Source organism: Corvus cornix, chromosome 15 (genome assembly GCF_000738735.6).
Source record: "Corvus cornix cornix isolate S_Up_H32 chromosome 15, ASM73873v5, whole genome shotgun sequence".
Lineage (NCBI taxonomy): Eukaryota > Metazoa > Chordata > Aves > Passeriformes > Corvidae > Corvus > Corvus cornix.
In genome coordinates, this window is record NC_046345.1 from 3,476,385 (window position 1) to 3,503,038 (window position 26,654).

At 40.1% G+C, this 26,654-nt stretch overlaps 2 protein-coding genes across 5 annotated transcripts; both read right to left on the reverse strand.

Annotated features, from left to right (window-relative positions):
• Positions 1 to 507: 507 nt before the first annotated feature.
• Positions 508 to 12,118, reverse strand: ZCCHC8 (zinc finger CCHC-type containing 8). 2 transcript variants are annotated; one of them, XM_039561027.1, is made up of 14 exons: positions 11,929 to 12,118; positions 11,014 to 11,056; positions 10,294 to 10,368; positions 9,682 to 9,787; positions 8,935 to 9,009; positions 8,518 to 8,621; positions 7,157 to 7,222; positions 6,080 to 6,140; positions 5,824 to 5,966; positions 4,953 to 5,095; positions 4,127 to 4,242; positions 3,318 to 3,401; positions 2,736 to 2,850; positions 508 to 2,009 (listed from the first exon to the last, which is right to left on the reverse strand). In XM_039561027.1, the coding sequence occupies exons 1-14, from the start codon at positions 12,089 to 12,091 to the stop codon at positions 1,207 to 1,209; spliced, it is 2,097 nt and encodes a 698-aa protein (XP_039416961.1). In that variant the 5' UTR covers positions 12,092 to 12,118; the 3' UTR covers positions 508 to 1,206. The 2 variants fall into 2 exon arrangements, with proteins under 2 accessions (XP_039416961.1, XP_039416962.1); XM_039561028.1 differs by lacking the exons at positions 7,157 to 7,222; positions 8,518 to 8,621; positions 9,682 to 9,787; ... (1 more) ...; positions 11,014 to 11,056; positions 11,929 to 12,118 and having other exon boundaries at positions 8,935 to 8,967.
• A 426-nt stretch (positions 12,119 to 12,544) lies between these two features.
• Positions 12,545 to 26,589, reverse strand: RSRC2 (arginine and serine rich coiled-coil 2). 3 transcript variants are annotated; one of them, XM_039560985.1, is made up of 10 exons: positions 26,467 to 26,589; positions 23,814 to 23,970; positions 23,238 to 23,281; positions 20,445 to 20,635; positions 19,356 to 19,499; positions 15,855 to 15,977; positions 15,678 to 15,757; positions 14,868 to 15,100; positions 13,502 to 13,591; positions 12,545 to 13,202 (listed from the first exon to the last, which is right to left on the reverse strand). In XM_039560985.1, exons 1-10 carry the CDS (start codon positions 26,470 to 26,472, stop codon positions 13,023 to 13,025), a joined length of 1,248 nt encoding a protein of 415 aa, XP_039416919.1. In that variant the 5' UTR covers positions 26,473 to 26,589; the 3' UTR covers positions 12,545 to 13,022. The 3 variants fall into 3 exon arrangements, with proteins under 3 accessions (XP_039416919.1, XP_039416920.1, XP_019140800.1); XM_039560986.1 differs by having other exon boundaries at positions 12,788 to 13,202; positions 20,445 to 20,657; XM_019285255.2 differs by lacking the exons at positions 23,814 to 23,970; positions 26,467 to 26,589 and adding an exon at positions 22,249 to 22,326 and having other exon boundaries at positions 12,788 to 13,202; positions 20,445 to 20,657; positions 23,238 to 23,272.
• Positions 26,590 to 26,654: the final 65 nt, after the last annotated feature.

Sequence of the window (26,654 nt, forward strand, 5' to 3'; positions counted from 1 at the left end):
AGCTGAGAATTTTAAAGAATTAAGTTCGCTCTCTAACATTATCTTACCGACATTCCCCCTCACAAGTTTTTTGTTATATATTTGAAAATGCTTTGGTTTACTATGCATTACACTTGGCTGGGGAGACTTTTCCTGCATTTATGGAAGGACAAATGCTTTACCTGCTCCAAGGAATACATTACATCAACCTAGTGCTCCCTCTCTTGGCAACTGAACAATGTACAGTCACTTCAGCCACAGGTCCCTCCCGAGACAAGGAGAAAAAGAACAATCAATCAGCAGGATTGTAACATTTCTAAGCATTCAGAAGAGGGCAGCTCTTCAGATTATGAAAACTGAATGATATGGCAAGAATTTTAACAGTTTCTTGATTAAGAAAACCTGAAGCCAACAGTTGTGGCCCTTCCTAAAATATTTAACTATATTCATCCTCATTTTGCTCACCTTGTTTTCCCAATTTTCTTCAGCAGCCGATTTTCAAAAACCAGCATTTTGCTGCTTCAGGACTCCAATTAAAAACTCTTTAGCTAAAAGCTCATTTATTAAACCTCTGTAGACAATCACGAACATGTATGTACAGCAAGTTTACATGAAGGACGATGCTACAAAAGATACAGTGGCAATTAAAACAGACCCACATAAATAATTTATAAAAATACTTGAAATGGTGAAAATAGCACTGTAATCCCCAATTATTTTCCTCCAATTGCCAAGACTTTCATGTGGGAAATCTAACATCAGACCTTTTTAAAAACATTCCGAATATATTAAACTTATCTACAGGATAATTAGCAAAATGTATAAAGTGTAGATTATTGTACAAAGGACAGATATTAAAAAAAATCACCAATCCACCTGAAACTCAAGGACAATAAAAATCTTAGCCAAAATAATGAACACCAAACCACAAACTCTGCATTTTAGAGTCTCGAGTATTGGCAAATAAAATGCTCTTAACAAATCATCAGTCCTGTTATTCCTTAGTGGAAGCATGCAATTTGGGAAAATTCTACATTTTCTGACTGCGTCGCTACTCCTGGACAAGATCAAACCTGCACTGACTTCGATACTAAGGAAGAACAGGGCAGACCTGCATTTGTCAAGATTTTCTCTTTCCTGTAAGATGAAGGAGGTTATCTGAGTTTGTAAAACTGGGGGGGAAACAGAAGGGATTTGGACATAAGAAAACAAAAGACCAGTTAAGATTTAAGTCTTTTTCTTTTGCTGGTTTCTTGGGGAATTTTTTAACAGGCTTCTTATCCGTAGATAAACCCCAGTTGATTCTGCCATGTTTTCAAATTCAAATGGTGTGATGCCTGCAGCAAACTTGCTCATGTCAGGAACAAGTCCAGATTTTTTCACAGATGATCCAGTGCTTGTGGGCACTTTATTACCACCTGTGTTTTCCTCCTCATTAACCTCAGGGTTGGGAGCAGGCAGGGTATCATCCAGCAGGTCTTCAGAAACTGCATTATCAGGATTTTCCTTTAAGTCAAGCAAACTGTCCTCTAGATTTGGACTGGTTATAGAACATTCGTTTTCTGGGATCTGCTCACTGATGTCAGAAAACTCTGTTTCCACTGAGATCACTTTCTCAGGTGACCTGACTTCTGCAACAAGATCTGCTTCATTCCTGGCTGGCGATGAGGTAAGGGAATTCCCAGTTAAAGGTGTGTCAGCAGGAATATCAGAGTCACTGTTTGTGCTCTCTGCCTGCTCCAGCGCTGCCCAGATTAACCTCTGCTGCTCCTCCAGCTCTTCCAATGTCAGAGTATCCTCATCCATGACTGAGTCCACTATTTTGGGCAGAGGACTATCACTGGAAGGGTTTGGTGGTGGAGTAGTCCTAGGAAGGGGAGAGTGGGTGGGTGTGGAAGGCTGAGGAGGTGTGAGTGGGGGTGTTCCTCGTGGCACAGGCGGAGGAGTGGACATCGATGGAGACCCAGGTGGCAGCGGAGGTTGGAACTGAAAACTGTTGGGAGTTTGAGATCTCTGTGCCCCTTCCAGATCTAGAAAGAGATGAAAAGACACCTTTTATAACCTGAAATCTGACCAGGACAAGATTCAGAGTGCCAATGCTCTGATTAACTACCAGATTTATGTCTTCTCATCCTTGGTTTTCAGCTGAGACAGAACAAACTTTACAAAGGTTTTCATATCCACCAAAACTGTTTTTTGGGATTTTGACTCTGCCAGCCATACAAGGAAAAAAATTACTCTCGAAGGTATTAAGAACAAACTCATTTCACATTGAGACACAATGAAGGATTCCTCATAACGGATTTCAAAAGGAAAGCCAGAAGTTTCTCCAGCTATTCTAACATGTAAACAACACTGAATCCTCCCCTGAGTTTGCCATTTTTAAGAAGCTGTAAGCTTGCAAATTTATGTTATTTCATCCAAAGACTTAGGGATTTGGGGGTCTTCTTAACAGAAGTTTCTTTAGGATGCTCCTGAAGTAAAGAGATCAGAATTTTTAACATAACATTGCAATTGCTCTGAGCACACCTGAAACCTCCTGTTTGCTACTGGAAGATATGAAAACCACTGTGACAATCACACCAAATGCCACTGCAGTAGGACACTGCTGGCCTCTGTCAGCTCTGACATTAAATACCACCAAAATGACTACTAACACATTGGCTTCTCCTTTTAACTCTCACATTTCAATTAAGAGCAAGTTATTTTGAAAATAAAAGTTGAACCTAGGGAAAAAAAATGCAGAATGACGATACCAGAGTCCAGGTCCATGTCAGCTGCTGCTGTCTCTGAATTGTCGTCTCTTGGTCGTTTGGAGTGATGAGACTTTGACTGAGGCGCAGCCCTTTTGTTGCTGGATTTTGGACTTGGCTGGAGAGAAAATATCCACAAAACAAAAAAGAATTAGTATTATAGTGTACAGGCTAACATTTCCAGCTTTAAGAATTAAGGCAATGTTGTAACTATACAATTATTTGGGGACCCAGTATGTAAATAGACATTGACGTTTGAGGGATGCCATGGCTATGGCAACCTAATAAGCTTCTCACTTATTAGGGGATTCTGGAACTTCTAGGTTGTGTAAATTCAAAGCAAACTTTTTTCCCAATATAAATCATTGCACAACTGGGATCTGCTAACATTAAGTGAAATAATGGAATTCATTTTAAACACAAAGCCATCTTCTGTTAAAACAGAAGCCAGATCAGCATTTCACCCCCATTAGTGTCAATAAAAAGTCTGTCGCCTTGTGCAGAAAGAAGATACAAGCAAGAGATCATCATGACCTACACTAAAAGACAACATTGGTTTTTTTAATAACAAGGAGATATATTCACCTCCTGGTAATTAGAAAGGTAGTGAGCAAAAACATCCTTCTGTTGAGATGGTTGCATGGGGATGGAACCAAACATCTGCCATTCCTACAGCAAAAAGAAAAAAAAAAGAGAAACAATGTTGCATATGGTTTGTTAATAACAGAACTTTGGTTAATAACACTGAATGAATAAACACATTTGGAGGCCACTAAATGGGCAAATTGTAAAGGTGTAAATGCACAAGTGCTTCTTTTTAATGCACAGGCATTAAGATCAGTGATGGAATTCACTGACAGCAGGTTAAAATGCTTTTGAAGATAAAAGCGCAGCACCCACATTTCCTGTGTGCTCTGTGCTTAAGCGGGCACCCAAGATGTGGGCCTTCTGACTTGTTTAATTCTAGTTGTTACAAAGCTTTGCAGAAGTTGCTCACTGACTGAGCTGATGTCATTTTTTGTGATCAAAATTATATTTATGGAAACACCCACAGGGATTTTCACAGTCCAAGAACATTCAGAAAATTCACACGTATGGAAAAAACAGCCATTCATGCATGAGGTTTCGTGTTTAAGAAACAGCAAACTGTCCTGTTGGTCTCATGGAAATAATCCCCACAGCAGCACTGTCAGACCCTAGCACAAGAACTATAACAAGTATCAGTTAGATGGATGTCACGTTAATTACAACCCCCAGCCCCAAACCAAGGGCGTAAAAAGAAGAGACTGTTGAAAGGAAATTGCCAGATGCAGAATACAAAACATTTAACTCTTTGCTAAAAGCAATTACTGTCATTCAGCATGTAGTTTAGAAGACAGAAAACAGCTACTCACATCTGGGATCCCACTGGGAGTGGATATATTAAAGCCTGGGTAATTTACCAACTTTGACACATCATAAGTGATACGTTTGGGCTGGGGAGAGCCCTCATCTTCTCCTTCAACATCACCTATAATGGAATATAATTGTTATTGATGTTAATTAAGAACACCACTGAAAACATCCACAGGATTTAAGAACAGGGGTTTGGAATCTAAGTATTGATAGAAGGTTTTGAAATCCACAGAGGCAGTAAGAGTGACCAAATCCATCAGATACAGGCATGAAGCCTCCCCAGAAACCAGCTGGATATTTCTACACAACTGCTCTTCAGGTACCATTACCACCCTCAGAATTTGTCATCAGGACTGTTCTGAGATGCAGCATAAATGTTGGTCATTAGCAAAAAGCTGGTAAATTACTTAAGTTGGGTTTCAAGAAATGTGTTGTTTGCTTGCTGGTGGTTTTGTTCCTGTATAAGAGTAAGTTACAGAATATTACGGCTTCTTTCATAAAACGTTAAGAGGAAAAGGGAGAGGAAATTGGACAAAAAGAGATTTGCAAGTCTTGCAGTTTCACCCAACTCCAGGTTTTAACAGTGAAACCCCACTGACAGTCTCCATCTTTGTAATCCAATCATTATGGAATTTGTTTCATTGTTACACCATAGCAGATAAAAAGGTGTATTTTTACAGGAATAAAAGACTTGATACGCAACATTCTCTGCAACTCTTCCACGAGGAAGATGAATACAAACCAGTTACTTTTTTGTCTCCTGAGGAGGGTGCAGCCAGTCCACAGCCTCATACTAAAACTGCATTGCAGCCCCATATTCCTCACCTTTCCCATCATACAGAGCCAGTCCTGAGTGCTCCATTTCGGCCTCCTTGAGCCAGCCCGGGGGGTACCCCAGCTGCCGCATGCGGTAAATGAACGGCGGCAGGCTCTTGTCTGTCACACCGAGGGCATCCTGAAGGACCTCACTAAGTCGAGAAAACAAACAGAAAACAAAATGTCATCCAGAAAAATCCCTAACTGGTGACAAAACGTTGTGAACATTTTGTGGAGTTTTCAGCTGTCAAGGTAAAACAGCTGAGTTTTAGCTCAAACTGTGTTGTATTTGAATCCCAGATATAACAACTCTAGATCAAAACCAGCTCTGATATGAAATACAACTTTTTGCCTTTCTGATATGCTTAAACCCTTTATTAGATTTAATTCTACACCAAGAATAACCTACTTGACCTGCTACTTCTGACTCATGGCCTTGACTGTAGCTATCAACAGGAAAGGTGGAACTTGACACTGAATTTACTAGTGATTTCTTTGGAGACTGCCACACAATACTGTGATTTCTTTAAATGTTTTGAATAGAGAGGAAAGGACACTCAAAGCTCAAAATTTGCAGACTTTCGAATATATTTTTAGTAGGAACATCATAAATTTGCAATTTGAGATGTCAAAGAGTAATACTTATCTCCCTGCATTAGGGAAAGAGTAGGACTATTCAGCTAGCAGTGAATTTTCATTTGAAAAGTATCTCTGCAATTTATTAAACAAAATTCTATTTAGCAAATTCAAACATAATACACTCATAATTAAGAGCAACAGGTGGACTTAATAAACTCTGGCAATTAACATCTGGCACTCCAAAGGTAGAAGAGGTATTCCAGAAAAGCAGTGCAACAGCAAATGGAAAGAAAAGAGATACCTAATTACTCCTGGCTTAAATTTTCCAAACCTCTCTTCTACTTCTTCTGCATGGTAACGCTGCTGAAAATTCTGATTGCTCGAATCACCACAAGCTTCCAAAAACTCCTTTCTCTTCTCATTTATACGAGCTGCATTTCGTGGCTTAAAGATAATACAATTGGGAAGTTTAGAGTTGGACAACTTACAATTTATGCACTCCTTCACCCAACATAAAGCTTGGAGAGCAGCAGTCTTTGGAATACTGGTGACTTTACCTTTGGACAGTCTTTCATTTGATGGTCTTCAGAACCACAATTGAAACAATGAGGTTTGGGCCTGCTTGAAAAATGCACAAATTAAACCTGAAAACAACTTTACAATGTTAAATACATTTAATTATTTTCATTCTTAAAAGATTTTAAGGTTTAGACTTGAGAAAGACAAAAACAAAATCATTCATTCACTGCTGATGTCATGTGCTGTCTTCCGCTTCTCTTAAACTTTTGTCAGTCCTTAAATAGAGGAACAGAGTACTGCTGATTTCACAGTGCTAAGAAAAACATGGGAAATGAGAAAAGGGCAGAGGGAAATAGGAAATGGTATCATCAGAGATCTAGTCCTTTTCACAATACTGGGAATCAGTCACCAGTAGAAACAAACAGCAGAGCAGGACCATTCCTTTGGAAACTCCTGGCCCCCAGTTTCAAGGAATGCATTTTGTGAAACTGCACTGAAAACCCGGAATGGAACTGCAGCTGGCTTCAACTTAAATCTTCCTTGTAAATTCACACCGTGGCAGGAAACATTTGCAATATTACTGGGGTGAAAAAACCAAGATTTCAGAGGAAAACTTATTTTCTGAACATTCATTTTTACTGAATTAGGATGGGAACCAGAAGTGGAGACAAAAGTGTGGCACAAGAACGTGTGTCCAAGGTAACTCCAGCTGGAAACTGAATTCCCTTCACTTCTGACCTCCCATAAAAACGACACCCAAAAACTACACTGATCAACTCTCAGATCAGTCTGTCTTAAAAATCTATCAAGTAAGTCAGACAGGAGCTGTTCTACAAAACAGTAACCATGACACAACACCAGTGCCAAGGATGACAAACCAATCACTAAAAAGACAAGAAACAGAAGAATTAAGTATAAAAATTCAGAAACTTTTCACACACTGACTTTGGGCCCTTCCTAAAGAAAGTCAATAAAAGAACAGACTCACTGACTGCAAAGCTCAGCTCTGGTTTATTTAATTTAAAGTATGTCCAAGGGTTTATCAATTGGGCAATAATCACAGAGTGCATCTGAACTTTTCAGCTCAAAACTTTATATTTAGGAATAATACAAACCTTTTGGGTTTTACTTGTATTTCTTGTCCATCTAGGGAGAGAATCTGGCTGAAAACTTGCTGATATCTTTAGATTTCAATAAGGAACTGCTACTGGATGAAGCAAAATTTCAATTTTGTTTAAAATATCAATGAAAACTTAACAGTGCTTTGAGTAGAACACTGACTCATCTGCATTAAGTTACAAATGGGTCCTTGATATGAAATCCAGAGTATAAACTACAAAATGGTATCTACTATAAACTATTTGCTAAGATGAGCTTATGATGTTTCCTCCTAAATTTCTACCCAATGCTTTATCAGCACTTGCTAAAACTACAACCCTCTTGTTTACAGGCAGAAATTTCCATTAATAATTCTGAAATGCTTCACAGCAATGCAATCTTACTAAACCACATTTTGATAGAGTTTCAAAACGACAGGGTCACTGAGAGCAGTACCTGGGTCATTTAGAAGCCAGTGCCTGATGAACCATTTCACTCAGAATCAGTTCAGCCACACTTAACTTGGCATTTTAGGAGAAATTCCCATTAGGCATCTACCTCCTTCATCCAGAGGTTGGGAGATTGTAAATTTGCAATTTATGTTCAGATACAAGTAATTTTTTAATGTATGACATTTTTAGTGTATGACATGACCTTGATTACAAGCTAAAGAACTGGATATTGCAGAAATGAACTCTGAAACGGGTTCTTGTCCTGAGTCTTTCCAGGACAGAAGCAATACTGGAAAACTGGGGAGATGATGTTACTTGAGAAATGTCCTGTCCAATTTCTTTTATCATGGAAGACTTCAATATTAAAAAACATTTCAACATTTTCCAACTTTTTTCAGCATTTCCCTAAATTCTACTTTTCAAACATTGGCTTTAATAAACAGTAAAGAAGCAACTTTAAAATGGATGCATGTTTAAGAGCATTCCATAATTAAATTTTAATAAAAGACTTTCCCTCTGGCTCCCACATTTGGAAAAAAGCATTTTACAGCATGCTTGAGTTTACCCTTTTCTTCTCCCAGAGAGTGGATTTTACAGAGGGAGAACACTTATTCAATCAGCAAGAAGCTGTCATTCCAAACCTGGTTAGGGACTGGCCCAGGAAGTTCCTAAATTCACAAGATGTATTTATGGGGATAAGGCATTCACCCTCAGGATAGCAATCAGCAAGTCAATTATATCAAAATACTTATTTGTTTTGAGTAAAAAAGTCATTAATGACTCATTAAAGCATCCCATCTCTAATGATTAATATGGTTTTGATAGAAACACACAGTCCACTGAAGAGAATTTGAGTTCAATTTACCCACTGGAATACTTTGGATTTGACAAACGGAAAAAGAAACGTGTTTTAGCAAACAGGATACTTAGGTATTTCCCATCCTTCTGTCAGCTGTGGATTCTCATTTAAAATAGGCTGTCCCAGTTTATCGAGACAAAAATTGGTAAAATACAGAACACTTCCTACAACCTGCAGAAAAAAAGTCAGAGAATTGTCAGAAATGTGTCAGTATTTAGGTGAGATTGGTAGCATTTCTATAAATTTACACTGCTTGAAATACTTCCAGGTTTTTTTCCCCATTCTCTAAGAATTTACAATTAATACAAGCCCACACCTGTACATGTAAGATTTTTTTTGCACTGATGTAGCCAAAACATGCTGAATTTAAATTTCATTTACCAGAGTAACAGCAGTTAACAGATCTTATTTTAATGGCAGTGTACACTGAATGTGGAGAATGAAGAGTCAGACCTACCATGGAAGAGCACAGTCAAAAACTTACACTAAAAGCTTCTTTCACTTTTTTAGAACTCGAGCTGGCTCCTTTACAGTCCTCTTCCAGAACTACACTGGAGGGCTGATAGGGAAAGCAAAAATAAAAATAATTAATTTAAATCAATGGAGCTCCTGAATTAGTGATGTAAAAGGCATGAGAATGTGGGGATCAGCTTCTGTCCTTTTACCAACAGTAGGATGGAGATGTCCACATTAGTCATGAAGCCTTCCACAGCCCAAAGCATGACACAGCCCCTTTCTAATGGTTTCTTTGATGAGAAATACACTGCATAGTAACATTTTCATTCTCACCAAAAAAGCTAAGGGAAAGATGGAGAGAAATGTGCTATTCCACCCTTTTACTCAAAAGTGAAGGTTGATTAAGAATCAAAATTCTAAACTAGGAGGAGAAAGTGTAAATTTATAGGTTCTGTTGTTCAGCTGTTTTCTTACATATACTCAGAGTTGGGCCAAATGAAGAAGAGGATGCATTAAGCTCTCTTAATTATTTAAACCAACTTATTAATTTTCTTTCACTGAAATTTCACTAGGGACAATTTTCAAGAAGCATTTTCATGGGCAGAAAGGATCTTTTCTTTGCCTTGGGCTCTATTTTTTGGAACAAGTGGACATACATCTGTTTGACAACTACTTGATTTGATTTTTCTTACATTTAACAGTGCAGTATTTCGATATTCCCATTACAGAGATGGAGGAGAAGAAACATCTCGTGACAGTTTGAGCTTTAAAGTACCTGTGGCTTAGCATTCAAGTGTGATTTTTCTTGTTCACTTCTCTTCTGCTCTTCATATTTTTGAACTAAACTACAAATAAAATCTTCAATTTCTTGATGATACCGCCTGGGATGGAACAAAGTACAGAGAGATGAAGTATGAGCATGGCTGAAACAAAGGGCAGATGTCTCTTTTCTTAAGCATTTAACATTTACTAAATAACTTAGAAAAGGGGAAAATCCAATTGTTTTTTGTCCCACTCTCAACCCCCACCAACACAAATGCAATCTGATATTAGAGAGCACCTGAGTGTGGCAAAAAATCAACTCCAAGGCAGGGAAAGATTAATTTCTTATATTTTACCCACAACATTCCTGAAATTCAAACTGGTCTTCAGACCCACTCCAAGCTCCTGGAAGTCACCCTTCATTTTGTGATAAAACCAGATATTGCTAATGAAAGCAACAGAACTCCTGTCATACTGCCCATTATCCTTTCTCCCCTTCAAGCTTCAGTAGTGTATGTTACTGAATAAAATCTATATCCACCCTTTGGGCACAACACTGTTATTTCCAAAGAAACAAAAAAGCCTCCGTTTCCCGTCAGGATTGTTTTTACCTGAAAATACTTACTTAGTAATGACATTGTTCATAAATAAAATCTGCAACAGAGGTCCATCAACTTTGGGGTTTTCCACTGAGATTCCACTAGAACAGCACAGAACACAGACAATGGGTATAGTAAATATTCCCCACCAGTTTTATCACACAGCTGGTAGCTGAGTCTGGACCTCACAGAGAGGAAGGTCTGGTCAATACAAAATCTGTCCTTTTAAGAAGTTCCTATCCTATTTCCTTAAACAGAAACTATCCTCTTGAGCAAAGCAGGTTGGTTGGTGTGAGGTGGAAGGAGAACAAAACACCCCCACACTGCAGAAATACTTAATTCTGCATGAACAGAATTCTCTTCCTGCTCTTCCAACTTCAGTAAATTTATACAATCTTCTAACTAAGATTTACTCACACATTTGAGTGTAATTTCCCCTCACTGCTGAACTTTACGTTAAAACTGCTTCCCTGAAGACCAGGTGAGTTTCATAAAACAGATACACACGAATAGAGTTACAGCAATACCAACCAAGTTCCTGCTATTCAATTCCAAAAGACTTTTCAGGAACTGGAATGGCATTTTAGAAGCCCAACACCTGAGCAGGGATTAGGACATTGAAACAAGATGTGGCAGATTGTTACCTCAGCCAGCTTTTATCTTAGATAAACTCTATATATACACATATAAATAAATATATTCTCTCTATATAAATCATACAGTGTTTTAAGTCAACATAAACATACCTAGGACGAGTCAGAATTCTCAGCTTCCTTTTAAGTTCCTGATGTTAACTTATTGTTAAGGAATACGATTTCCTTTGGAAGACACAAACCCACACCCAAAGCAAACAAGAAAACACCGAGCAAGAATTTCACAGAACAACAAATAGAGCTTCAGTTCCTCCCTTTCACTGCACAGGGGATTATTTACAAATCCACCTGTTGCTGAAGAAAACACAATAAAATGAAAACAAACAAATGAAAAAGAGGACTAGCTGTGACAATCCAGATAGTGCCATGCACTATATGCAATGGTTGTATTAATAGATTTATAATATTTTATTTCAAAAATATATACAACCATCAACAAAAGAAAGGTAACGGTAGTATACACGTACTTGTAAATGGGAAATAAACTATAACACATTTCAGATTCCATTCTGCTGCAGCAGCAAACCTAAAAACCCTCCAGGGAACCTGTCCCAATTCAACAATTTGAAACTATTTGTAGCTGCGTTAAAATGGATTGTCAAAGTGAACACACAGGCGTTTGTTTTCCCTGGAAAGGCAAGAACGCAGCAATTCAGTTTCAGAGAGCCATTTCAATAGCCATCTCCGCACCCCAGGACGGAGCCGCCTCCTGAGGTGGGGCTGGCACGCGCCCGGCCGCTCGGAGAATAAAAGTTTCTATGGAAAAGCGCTCTAAGGAAGCCTGGGAGCACCAGACTCGGCTCCCCCTCCCCACCCAGCTCAGTACTCTCCCCCCTCGGAACGCGCCCGGGCTCCGGCGGAGACCAAGGGTTCTTTCCCACAGAGCCCCGGGCAGGAGCCGAGCCCCCCGGGAGGGCCGGGACGGGCTGGCCCGGAAGGGAACCGGCGGCAGCGGCGCGCCCGCCTTCCCCCGCCCCGGCGCGGGCCCTGCCTCTACCGCCAGGATATTCTCCGCCCGCAGCCGCTGCACCGTCTCGTCGCGGTCGCGCAGCCGCTCGTAGAGCTGCAGCAGCGGGTCCGGCTCTTCCAGGGCGGGCGGCGAGGGCGGCCCGGGCTCGCCCTCCAGCTGCCCGAAGAGCTCGCGGTCCCCGAAGTCCACCTCAGCCGCCATCTTGGCCGCCGCAGGAAGGGCGGGGCGGGGGCAAAGGGCGGCGGGAAGCGCGGGACGACGCTCGCCGAGGACTACAGCTCCCAACGTGCATCGGGGCGGCGAGCCACCGAGCGGCTGGTGCCTGGGCGCGATGCACGCTGGGAGGTGTAGGCGGCGCGGCAGCATCTGCCGTACTCACAAATGGAGGACGCGCTCCCGCCTCCAGAACCGGCATCGCTCCCGGTTTGGGAATTTTCTTCCTCTTCCGAGAAAGGGTCAGAGGTGGAGAGAGATGGGGCAGCAGCAGCGTGCAGGGCAAGAGTATCTCAAGTAGGGTGGCTGCAGTAAGGCCCCTCACTGCAGTATTTTAGGCAAATCCTACTTCAAAAGAACCAAACCAAAACCTCCTTAAGTTTTCCCTTCTCTTAACTGGCTGATGGGAGTTTGGCCCAAAAGACAAATTACCATATGACCTTAGAGAAAAAAAAGTCTTTATTATTAACCAGTTTTTTTGCACTGGATTATGTGCCTATTGGCCCAGACCGCTAAATAACATCTACACAATGTTTCTTTCATGTTTCAAGAATTGAAAATAACTGTACAAGGTTAAAGTACAAAAGTACACAAGACAGTGGACACGAAATATCCATGTATGAGTTCATCCCATCTGCTGCTTGGTTTGAAAAGTAGAACTTTTAACTAAAAAATACTGTCCTCCTCTAGTTCTGTCAAGTTTAATGGAAGTGGGTATAACCTGATTACAACACTAACACCAGTATCACTAATCTGATATTTACAAAAAAAATTGTATTTTTCAATAAATTAAAGTCAATGCAACACCCATGCAAGCTAGAATGCTAGCTTTTTGGTGAACAAGGACCCAACATGTGAACAAGAACCTTCCACAGTCCCAAACTTCAAAACAGCCTTTTTTTTTTCTTCCTTTCTTTTTTCAAACTGCATCCATTCCTCGCATGGAAGATGTGAACCCCAATCCCATTCCTCTTTGCGTGTGAGTCTGTGATCTTGCCATTTCATACTGCGCATCCAGATTTCTGAACACCTCCTCCTGCTGCTTCAGCGTTTTGTAACTCTCCTCGTCCACAGAACTGCAGCCAGCTTCATCCTCGCTCTGGAAACAGAACACAAAACATCAGCTCCAGGCAAGTAGGGGCTCACAAATTCCTACAAGATTATTGCTGCAACATCCTTGTGCAGATTTTCTCTGTCAAGAAACACACAGGCCATCACCCAGTTGCTTTTTGAATTAAATTCAAATTTAGATGCTGTTTCTGAACTTAGTAGACACTTAACCTGTTGTAGTTAAGAGCTTTTATCTTAAAATCTTAACTGGCTAAGGTACGCTAAAATAAAAAGAGAAATCACTATCCTGCAGTTAATAAACTTAATTACATATTCAGGATTCTTTACCTTAATGCCCATCAGTTTTCTGAATTTGACATTTTGGTCCTTATTTCCAAAATTTAGTTTTTCCCATATTTCGGCAGACTGTGATTTATCCTGTTCAGAATTAAAAAAAAAACAAAACAAAACAAAACAAACGTGTCACCTTTTTACGTAAGATTCCATTAATAGCACAATAGAGCAGCAAGCAAAGCAACAGTGCTAAAGATGAGCCCATTCTGTACCACGGCTAGAAGTAAAAGGTTTCCAAGTCTGACATTCCTCCTGCAGCATCCTCACAGGAGCTCTTTGTGAGGGAAGTCTACCTAACCATGGTGTTCAAAACTGAGGTTTGTTCCTTCCTTGGGCATTTCCAAAGGTCTGGAAGCCTGGTGAGAATTGAGGCTTAAGGTAAATTATGGAAAACCGAATTTGTTTATTGCAATTAATCAATATACAGCACAATTCAGGAAGAAGTGCCCAGAGAGCATTCAGGGTTCTCCTGCCCTCCCTTTTGTATCCCACCATTGCCATGGGAACTGGTTTGTTTTTCACATCTTATGGAACAGTCTGTGAAAAGGTAAGGGAGCTTGTTACATAACTGCTGCATGATGCAAACCAGCCTAACAAACACTTCTATACCAGAGTAACAAAAGACAAAACTACAAATATTAAAATGGCCATTTTTTCCACAGTACCAGGAGGCAAAAACTCTACAGAAATCCAGCAACTTTTCAAAAAAGCAACTGCCATAAGTGCCTTTCTTACTTCACTAATTGCAAAGACATTTGACACAGCACAAAAGCATGAAGGCTTATTTGTATTTACAACTTTTGTTAGGGTTAATATCGCATTACTCTGGTCCTGAAAAGTTACCAGCAAGGTCAACAGACTTGTCTTTGAAATCTGCAACTGGAGAGGACACAACTACCACATGAGACATCTCCACAGTCCAACAAAGGAGAGGTCAATTATACACTCTGTACCTTAGCCATCCCTTCCCAGTAAGGGGAGGCCATCTGGATTTGATGTTTAGTTGCAAGTCGTAGGTAAACTGACAAAAGCAACACTGAGATCCAACTACACCTCAGATTATGAGGCTTTATGATATTTGGGGTTTCCCTGACTCTTGTGTCACAACTATTTTATCACGGAAGGACTAATTATCTTAGTCCTTTCACTCCTACATCACAGAACATTCTGAGCTGGAAGGGACCCACAAGGATCATCAAAGCTCAGCTCCTGGTTTTACTAAAGTTTACCTCAGGCTGATATTAAAACTTGCTAACCGGTATGAAAGCAGTTGTGCTGGAAATAACATTAATCAGCATCCTTAAACTGAGTACAAGATATTCCCAAACAAGTTTATGAAGGTAAGAAAAGCCAACATTACCCCTTCCTTTTTGCCTTGCCAAAGCATCTTCCGCTTTTTCTCTTGCTCAGCAAACTTCATGGGGTTCACTGCTGCTGGGTTGTAATAGCTGGGCACAGCTATGCCAGTCTCTGCCAGTGCCTTGGCCTGGAGCGCTGCCATCTGAGCTGCCATGGCGATCTGAGGGGTCACTTGTGTCCCTGACGCCAGCAGAGCAGCAACGTTGATGACGGAGCCTCCTGTGGCTGCAGCCGCTGAGGAACAAAGGGAACTTGCTAGAAGTAACTTCAGACTTTGGGGAAAAAACCCCAACATACACACAAAACCCAATCACCAACCTGCCCCAGAACCAAACAAAAAAGCCAAACCCCTCAAACTTTTCCCTTCAATAGAAGTTGGAAGTGCACAAATAACAAATGCATGATAAAATGAATACATGTGATTTGTCAACTAAGGAACATGCCTCCAGCAGTTTTAAATAAACCAGAACCAGAAGTGAAACTAATGCACCTTGTGGTTCTAAATAGCCCACTGAGCAAGTAGCAGCCCAATGGCTATCATAAAATACTTTAACAGCCTAAGATACAACATTTTTCTTGTACACTCAGCAAGTAATAAGAAATCCCAATAGTTTTTGTTGGGGTTTAGTTTCTTTTTTTTTTAGTTTTGGTTTTTTCAACATTTCCTAGTTCTCACTGTGGTTCTTATTAGCAATTACATAAAGACAACCTGCCCATCTGTCAAATAAGATTGCAACACTCCATTAACATAGGCCTACTCCATCTTCCACTCACACTGCTGTTCAGAATTAATCTAATACACATGGACTACCTGCAGCCATTTCCTGTTGCTTCTGTTTTTCAACCATTTCTTTCTCTCTCTGTTCTTGCAGTTTCTTTGCTCTTTCCAGCCTAAAGACACATGAAAATAAAAACCATTTAGACATGCAAAATCAACATCAGGAGCCTAGTCATGTCACATATCATCAAAATCACCACAATTTCTGACCTTCTGGCTAAGGCTTCCTGTGCATCCATAGCTGTGTTCCGTCCCCGGAAAGGCGGAGGGCTCGGACTCCGGCTGTGGCTCCTGCTGAACCTTCGGGGCTTTTCAATTCTTTTCTTTCGCTCTCTGTAACCAAATTTAACAGTTGCTAAAACAATGAAGGTACACTTGCAGCTTAACATTTCATAAAGTATTTGATCACAGCATTGAAAATTTGCTTTATAATTAATTTGGAGCTCTCAAGAAAATCTTTTCAGAGAGTTTATACTACAACAGTTGCCTTGTAACAACACAGAGCTAAAACTGAAGATTTCCAGCTGTACGAGAATGCACAACTCTGGGTATTCATCTACCCTCTCATACTTAAGTGTTCAGAACAAATAGATCTGCTCTAGAGATTCTAAATCCTAAGGAAAATCATCTAATTTCTGGTAAAGTCAATTGCAAGAGAACTTGAATGAATCAAGCTAGAAGAACGCATTAAAGCCATAAGAGACCTCCAAGCACTGTAATTATGTTAATAAGGAGCATTTTGAAGAGGCCCAATTTAAGAAGTGGAATAGTACTTCAGGAAATTACTATTACTCTCCCCTAAAAGTGCTTTGAAGGAGTCTACTAAGCTGAACATGTGATTTGTCTTGGGTTTCTCTTGGGAAGAGAACTCTGAAGCATGAATTACCTGGAGCCTGACCATCTGAAAATGACCCAGTTAGAATATATTTTTAAGCAAAATACCAAAGTATTCAGTTCAACTCTTCTTTACTAACCTTCTCCCCACCTCCCTCCAAGCAGGAGTCATTCTTAGGACATTTATATCTAATCCCATCTGAATAACAGCTACTCAAAATATACATAAAAAGTACTATTGGCAGTCCTCTGTGCCAGGATCATCAATATCTACAGTACAAGAGATAGGGTTTATCCCAGTTTAAGTCTCTGACACTGGTGTTTCAAACTAAGAAGTCACAGTCACTGAGAGTGTTCAACAAAGCTCAGTTTACAGGTGATATCACTCACACTTTTCCCAGATTTGCCATAATCAGTAAGCTCAGATGCACAAAGGTGTTTCTGCAATTTTTTTAAATGTTATTATCACCTATTTGGAGTAACAGCTAACTGGGGATAATGGCTAACTTGACAACAGCCACTTTCCATGGCATTCAGATATTCCCTTTCTTCTGTTTGCAACCTGGGCAGCATCTACAAACATCATGAAAGGCAGACTGAAGTTACAAAAAGATCCTTGTTTACATGACAAATCTGGTAGAATACAAAGGAGGCAAGACTTATCTTTTCAGAGAAGATGACAAGATGCAGATTCAGGCACTGGGAAGTGACAGATCTGCATTCCTGAGATAAGATGTAATGCATGTTTCAAAGATACCTTCATTTTTCCCGTGCTGACTATTGTTGTTTGGTCTTGTCTTTGGTCTGATGCTTTATTGCACTGGTAAACATCAAGGAAATAAATATTTGAGCTTTTGTATTGAAGTATTTCCATTTGAAACAAGCAGCTGGTGTCATCTTTTCCACCTAGCATTTAATCAGAGCCACACCACTAAAGAACTGCTAGGAGGTTCTAGGCACTCACAAACAAAAAAATTGCTTTAAATGCCTGTGAGGACAGATCACTTCAAAATCTGAGCTTGAGATTATGCAAAGAACCATCAAGAGAAAGTCAAGCTCTGCCATTTACAAATGCTTCTGCCACAGCCTGCTCACTGTAACACAACAAATACTGGATGTCAGGAATGAGGGAATTCCTTTCACAGGCTGAGCTTTAACAGGGTAGATTTCCACATCATGTTTATCTGGCTTGTGCAGAGTTTGCCTTGAGGATTGCCCCATAAGTCACTTTCTTTTCTGGGCTTTGTCTGAGCCCTGAACTTGATGAAGTGTTCTAGCTCCGGATAAAAAAAAGACTTATGCCTCATTTACATGCACCCTCTAGGATGTGCAAGACACAAAGAGTACTTAAAAGAGAAGGATTCTTGCAGTATGTCCACCAGTATCCCACGAGGCCTGTTTCCAGTTGGAGAAACTCCTAAGCTATGACTATCCCTTACATTTTCTTCCCACCTTTGATGTTTTGTTTCAGGTAATTTGAATTCCACTGCAGAAGCCAAAATCTATTCTGGGGCATGAAGTTTTTATGGAGCCATTAAACACAACATTCAAAATGACTTTTAAAAACAGTATGTGCAAATTATCTACAGTAACTGGCAAAAATGGGGAGCCAAAGCCTTGCAGAACGTGCTGAATGTGGCTTAAATACCATTAAATACAAGTAACGTGTACCAACTGCAGACCCAGCTCTACTCACCCCAGCTCAATGTTTGGTAGAAAGTGCATATCAAAAATATGACACAAACCATGTAATTCAACTATTTCTTCAGAAAGATAAGTCTTCTGAACAGTTTCACAAGGGATGTTGTAGCATTACACGAGTGTGATTGTTAAGACTCCAATGTTCCACTGTAATGTTGAGCAGTCATAACCAGTCATAGGGCAATTTAAAATATTCTGGTGAAAACACACTAAGAGAACTGGAACACTGTCAACACTTTCTTGGAGCTCTGCAGGGACACTGATTTTCATTCAAACTACTTTCAACAAAACATCTGTAGCAGTCATTAAGTTGTATTTCAGCTTCACCATTGAGAAAATCCTACAGGGCATTAAGAATGCAAAGGTGATACAGAGACTCAGAATTCTACACCAAAATACTGAATGCATTATCAGTATTGAAAAACATTAACTTCTATACAGTGATGAAAATGTCAACTTCAGCATATCCTACGTGAGGTATGGAATCTCAACTCTGTCACAGACCCAGACCAAGACAGTATGTATCTAGATCAAGTGCTTCCAGAATTAAAGGAAGAAATCAAAACACTGAAGGGAAAAAAAATAATGTTATAAATATTCTCAAGCTGAACTTGACAAAGAGGAGCTCGTAATCACTAACACTGAAGAGTACATTCACATCAGAAATGATCCATCTGAACTAAAATTCACCTTAACACCACCCCAACTGTCACTTCACAGAAAAATTAAATCAACTTTGTGGAGCTGATCAGAATTAGTTTCTGATCTGTGTATCTGCTCTGACAGCCAGTGATTCCCAGTTAAACTCTCCTTTTCTCCTACATACACAAACTGAAGGGATAAATACACCACTATGCCAACCACACTACTATTTAATCAAACACACGAAAGGGTCACCTGTATCTTATTCTTCAGTTCTTCCCACTTCAATAATATTGGTAACAAGAAGTCAAACTATGAAAAGCCAAGAGTTTGAGACCTTTCAGCTGTCTAGGACAAATGTCTCTGTAAGACTAAGCAAGCCACCCAGTCCTGAACCCACTCTCTCAGCACAGCTGCAAAAAGGCCCAACACATTTAGCCGCACTGAACAGACATTAAGTGGCAAATCCATCCCATCAGCCCACCACAGAATGTTCAACCAAACGTCACCAAGTATACGGAAGGCAACACTTACCTGCTTCTGCTCCTAGTTCTGCTTTTACTTCTACTTCTATGTCTGTGTCTAGATCTTGATCTAGAGCGAGATCTGATCCGTCGCTTTCTCTCTCTGCTGCGAGATCGGGATTTTTTCCTATCACGACTTCTACTACGATGACGTCTGAAACACATGCCCCGAATTCTTATACATATTCTTGTGTTCAAATGCAGTTTGTACTTAAGGACTTACACATGGGTTCGTCACCACAGAGAAAAAAATGGACCAGGCAGGGTGGGGAGACTACAAACTACACATGGAAATTCTCATGCCTAGAACAGGTTAAGCTGTAGGAAAGGGATGAAATGGGAAAGGAACCAAACCCCACCACCAGCCACAACTGAGCTGCACAGTTTATGTAAATAACCATACTCAACGACGCTTATTTTTAGCTGTTCACTGAAGTGTACATCTCAAAACAAATATAAAGCCAAACTAATCTGATGTAAGAGTGTTAAATCCAAGGCAACAAAATCCTGCTCCTCTCCATGGTATTTGAAGACCTCTGGGAAAGATGCTCAAATTCCAGCCTGTGAGTCACATCCAGTCCCTCAGCCTGTCATTAGCCAAAGCTTGTTCCTTGCTACCCTGTTTGCTGCAGATCCCTCAGCTACAAAGGAAGAAGTTCTGCTGGCAGCAGCCTGTTTGTCCCAGGCAATTTTCCTACCCTCAGAACATGCTGGGTGGGCTACCAGGCGAGGAGAACTGGCCAGCACTCCCTCTGAGGAAGCTCATGATCTAGGAGGTAAAGAGCCTAAGGTGTATTTGCTTTCCTGTCACTGACAATAGGATACATTTAATACTCTGTTTAATATTTTCTATACCAATTATAAACATGAGACACATCCCTACATAAAGTCTGAGAGCTATTTTGTACTTTTATTTCAAACCAATCTGCAAAAAAACTATCTACAAACGCACTACCCAGTGAAAACTGAAACATGCAATATAAACTGATGCTTTGCACTAGGTCAGGAACAGAGCTCAGCTGTACTTCAGTAGTCTACAATAATTCCAAATATGCCTTTTGGAAATACACTCACACAATAATCACATATAACAACTTACCTTTCCCGAGACCTGGATCTTGAATGACTCCTCCCTCTGGATGACTTTCTCTCTTTGCGTTTATGCCTCTCCTCACCATTTTCAGATGAATTTAGGCTATCTCTTCCCTTGTCAGAAGAATGCTCTTTGTCATTGTGATCTTCAGATTTGTGCTTCTTGGAGGACTTCTCTTTGGATTCATGTCTTCTTGCCTGTTTTAAGAAGAAGTTGGTTCTTTCAGGAAAATAGTGCAACAAAGAGAGTTAGTATGGGTATCAGAAGATAAAAATGCTAAGTTGTGATGCAACATTAGTAACCTTAGGAGTGTGACTCAATCATGAGCCACGGCTGCTTTACCTAATGCCACCAACTACCCAAAGTTGCAAATGAACTCTTATCATTTTTTCCCCTTTTCCCTCCTCCCACTGTCTATAAAAGATTTTTAAGGTATCCATCAAGGTATCTTTACAGTGCTTCCATATAAGACTCACAGCATTGTAACAAAAAACCTGTCCTTTTCAGTTATTGTCTCCATTCCAAGCACATAAGTACCTATCTTAAAGAACCTGACAATTTATGAATATGCATGTATATAAACAGAGCTGCAGTGACTATTTAATATTTGCCTAAGCCTTCCATGTAGAAAGTTACTAAAATCCACACATAGTTACAGACATACTATTTTGCTTTTAGAACTAAAAAAATCTTCTAGTCATCACTGGGTAATTATTTTCTAGAGCAAAACTCTCTTCAGTAACTTCCAACAGTTTTTACTAAGCAAAGTGATAATTTACATGGCTGACATCCCACTTTTAGTATTTCAAACGAACATGCATCACTCAGACTTCCCACAGTAGTTTTAAATTACAGATATGCTGCTCCACTATACCGCAATTCCTTCCTGCAGTGCCTCTTAAAAAAAGAAAAAAAAAAAAAATTCCTTTTTATAGCTGCAATGCCAAAAATATTTAGCAAGGTCAGACCCGATTTTTGCCAGTGCTCTCCTTAGAGACTAAGTCGTGACATCAACACCCTTTCTTAATATATCCAGTGTGTTTTGAAACCTTTCCAGCACAAAAGTATAGCCCACTAAGTGTTACATTTTAATAATGTTCTGCTCAAGTCACAGATCAAGCATGATACATTCATTTTAGATAAACCCCAATTATTCAAAAGTTGTTTGGTTGGTTTTCTTGCTTATCTGTATCTGTTAACTACTCATAAAACCTTTTCTTCCATCAGAACTCTTTCTCAAATGAATCTGGAGAATATATTATACCCACTTGTCCAAACCTAACTTTTTATTAATTGGTATCCATTTCTAAATATATTTGATTACTGTTCTTCAAGTTAACAAATATTAGATAATTTTCCTGCTTTCACAGTATTTCATTTTTAAATCCTATAATAATCAGTTGTTACATCTGAGGTTACCTGTACACTAATTTTAAGTATGTATTTATATAAATAGTTCTCACATACATACTAAGAAGAATTACTGATATTCAGCATTTAGTCTACAGACAGAGCTTAATATTGCAAATCAATGACAACAGTACATCTACTGTGGGAGATAATTTCTCATCTGTTCACTCTGTGAAACTTAAAAGCTGCTAAATAAATTGTGTAAGATTAGATCCAACAACCTAGCAAAGCACTGGACAGGATTTTAAACACCTTTGTTTTTAATCATTAAAGAGTCTTAGAATTTTTTATTTTAATCACATTTTTCAGACACACACTTAGTAATAAAACCACCATTATATCCCATAACGGATTTAAGATATTTTTAAGGGAAATATGAGTTTGAATGACTAATAGTTACCTTATCATGAAGTAGGCTTATAATTTTGCTATCTGAGTCTGCAGCGTCTTCAGTTCAGTCTCTTCGCGCATTAGCACGCTGAGTATGATTTATTATAGAAATGTTATCATGTGAGCTAAACAATATATTATTCAATTTCACAAAAACTCGCCTAGATTTTTCTTTCCTCCTTTCTTTTTTTTTTTTTTTAAAACAGAGCTTCCATTGGAATGTGGGAGGGAGAAGTTCCTGACCCGGGTTTGAAGTTAAAAAGTCCCTTATCTGTCCCAGCCTATTGCCCCACACGGCTTAAGCTTCTTTATGATTATTTCGATGCTCCTGGTTTGCTTGTTTCAGCTCTTCTCTGGTGTGTGAGCCAGTTATTTTTAAGGCATTATTGATGCTGTCTCTTCTCACTCCCCTATATATACACATACACATTCATTTATTTTAAGAGACAGCCCTCTGAAATTTTTGCTGCTACTGTCACATTTCCAGCTGACTCAGCTTGTTTGTCAAGCTATGACAGCCTTTACAATTAAAGGATGCAATAAACATAGCGCAGTCCAGTGGGGAATTATTTTTAATACACCTAAGTAGACAGGTATGTATTATTCAAAGTCCTGAACACTGGCCAGGAACAAAGCCACCCAAGGCTTTTGGATAATGGAAGCTCTGTAAAAGTGATCAAGAACACCATCCTACTTCTCCACATGAACTCTCTCGGCTGTTTCCACAAAAATTAAAAAAAAAAAAGAAGAAAAAAAAAGAAAGAAATTAAGTTACTAGTTTCTGAAAGCACTCTCTATAAAGCTATTACCTTGTCAACATGATGGCTGCAATCATGCTTCACTATGAAAGGCTCTCCATATCCATTTTTAAGCTTAAAGTTTTCAATTTCTTGTACTTACCATAAAGTCATTTATATAGGTTTACACATACATATGTGCATTACTACAAGATATCTTTTAAGATGTACAATTACCTAAACGCTACAAAGTGTTAATTACCTCTTTGCTTCTGCTCCGGCTTCTGTGTTTTCTGCCTTCAGTATCTGGAGAAGAAAACATTTACTGTCATTTACCAAGATAAAGAGACGATCACCTGGCTATAATCTTTCTAGCTCCTTTCTGTTACTCCACCCCTTAAAGTCAAAACATAAAAACCAAACAGCACTATTTGAATATCTACTGCAGAAAGCAAACTCTGGTTGTTAGTCCCAGTTCTTTGCAGTGACGGTGAAAAACTAACCCACATCATACTCCAATCATGTTTTCCTGCCAGGTAACCTTACTCTCCTTACAACCATGCAAAAGTATCCCAGTCTACGCTTATCTAATCAAAATGAAACAAAACAAGACAGTTTCCTGTTTGGTGCGGTCTGATCATGTCCCCCCTCCCCGATCCCCTCAACACTGATAAGACCTTCTCCCTCAGCAGTTTCAATATTTAGGATACACCCCTGAAGTTAGCAGATCCATTTTTTTCCCAGTTCTAAAAAGTTACTAGAGCTAGGTCTGTTTTTCCCAAAATTGCTTCAAAGAGAATTCAGCTCTACAAGCAGTTTGCTTCCATCGAGACCATACCTGATTTCCGTCTTCTTTCCCTTGACCGTGAGCGTGATCTCGAATAATGATGCTTTGATGTTCTGGGAGAACTGGAGGCATCTGATTGTTCCTTTTTCTTCTCTCTTTCTGGAGAGGATTTTTCTGGGACTACTCCATCTCGTTCTGTATCACTACCCTACACATGAAGACAGGACGTTTAAAAAGCAGAAGCTTAGGACTGAAAACCAAGAAAAAACCAATTTACCTCATGCTTCCTCTGAAGATACACCTAATTTTTTTTCTGTAAAGACAATGCTGTGTTCATCCCATGCTCGGACAATAGCTTTATAGACTTGCAGTGAACTGTGTAAATGCATGCAAATTGATTTTTCAAGATTTTAATAAAGAGAACTGACATAAAATGAACATTTTGCTTTCTCACTACATTAAAGTGTACTTTATTTTTTCCATGTACTTCTGAGAGTATCAGTAACACTAAACTCTGATGCAGTTTTCTCTAAATGGTGTTTGTAGCTCAATCACTTTTTAGCATTTCCATGACCAGGATTACTTAAGGACAATGCTGTCCCAACAGATCTGAGTGACCTCACAAGTTTGGGCATTACTGAGGCACAGCACAAAATCCCCAGAGTGTTCTGAAGCATGGAATGAACTTTGAAGAGAGAAATGCAGCAAGGTGCATTGTTTTAGTGTTAGCTAACTCTGGAATGAGGAAACACCTCAACAGTATCTCTGTGCAAAAATATTTATTTGTATGAGAGCACATACAGGTCACTTACACCTGTTCCAACAATATTGCATTTTTCTCAGATAATGAAAACCAAGATGTTCCCTTCACTCCTTCTAAACTTTGATCTAGGAGGACTAAATCCAAAAACTAATCTTGTGAAATCAAGATACTCTATAACTCAGTCTGTGAGAGGTAAATGAGTACAACTGGTCTACAATGCACTGAAAGGAACAGAGTGAAAAAGTACACACTGAGAAGGTGAATCTGCTCTCATTAATGATTTTACAGGTTCACTGGTTGTGTCCTGATCTCCTAAGTGCCAGTCATAATCAAACCTTCTGAACACCATGGGGCTGCAGAAGATGTCACTAAGGTCATCATTTGGCCCAGAATCGCTACTCAGGAAGACATTTAGTGTAGCAGACGACTCAAACTTACAGCTGTCCACTCACTGCAACTGATCAACGGTTTGCAAATTGAACAAGACATGTGAAAATCTCTCAAATGTTCATTTACATCCACTGCTTTGAAAACAAAGCAGCTGCTTTTTCTTACACAACAGGCATTGCAGATTGTCATTAATATACCGTGTACTAATGGCAGACTTTCTTCATTACATGCTACAGGTAAATATTTGGATTTATATTTCAGCTACTACTGTTTACATTTTGAAGCTACTTGAGAAGAACGAGAATATCAGCTAAGAGTGTAAATTAGCTGGAATTTAAAACACACCATCCAAGTGAAACTGAGCCCACTGCCACATTTTCCAAGGCCACCAATCTCATAATTTACACAGTGCTGCTCATTAGTGCCCTTGTGCTCTGCACCTGAAGGAAATCTCTGTGCTACAAAAAAAAAACCCCAGCAATAAAAAAGCTGATAGCATTCAGGGAGATTATTCTCAGTTCACAGACTGGCCACAGGCACAGTGTTACCTTGAATAAGCTCCTCACCTACGCTTTAGAGGAACCTCTGAATATAGTAGTAATACTTTAATCTAAGTGCAAACCCCCGTGCACATAATTAAAGTCCTTTTACAGAAAAATGTATGTTAATCTTAACAGGTTAAGTTCTATAACAACGACAATAAAATAATTTTGAAAGAATTTTCTCCAGAAGTTTACAGTCCCCCTGTTCTGTTTCACCACTGGTCCAACTTTCAAGATAAAATACTTAATTACCAGATTAGACACCGCAAAACGCTTAAAGTCAACTTTGAAAAGTTCTACCACTTTCAAGCCCTGTTTGTTGGTTTTTTTTGTCAAAACTATTCAACAACTTTTGAAAAAATTAACCACATCAGGCAAAGTCTCTGATAACTTTTACTGATTCTTCAACCCAGTCAGGGGTGAAATTCCTTTATACGTTACCAGAGGACAGAATTTTTTCAGAGAAAATAAAACTACACTTAGACCCTGTTTCAACATGAAGGGCAGTGGTAACTACAGCAGAGGCGCTTCCCATCGATATTAACCATAAAAAGCAGGATGGGAGGAAATTAACTGGATACAAAAAAACCTGTGACCAAACACAAAGGGCGAAGAAAAGTAGAGAAACGAAAATTTAACACGGCACAGACAGCAGGTCGCTCCCCTCACAGAGAAGCTTCGCCCCACACTCCCCATGAGAAACGCCAGTATCGCCACAGCACTTCTCCCCCAAGCCATAGAACCACCGGGGCTCAGTCCCAGGGAGTCTTCGCCTCTCTCCAAGCCCCAAGGAATGAAACAGAAACTTCTGGAGACATGGATTGAAGCGTTGAGCGAAGCGCGGCCGCCCCTCCCCGAGCCCATCATGGCGCCGCAGCCGAAGGCGCGGCGGGCGCCATTTTGTGTCTCAGCGCACACGGCTCCCGACGCGGCCCTCCCCGGCTCTGCCCCCCCTCAGCCCTTTCCCCGCCACTCCCGCTCCAAAACCCCGGCAGCAACCGCCGCTCACCGCCATGACCGAGAGCCCGGGCCGCCGCCGCCGCCCCTCAGCAACCTCCTCGCAGGGCTCGACCTCCCTCGGCTGCGCGGCCACAGCGATCGCGCGCGGCCCCGCCCGCCCTCACTGCGAGTGCCCGGATGTGGCGCTGCGGGGGGAGCGCGGGGAGCGCGGTGCGTTGTGGGCCGGGGAGGCGCGTT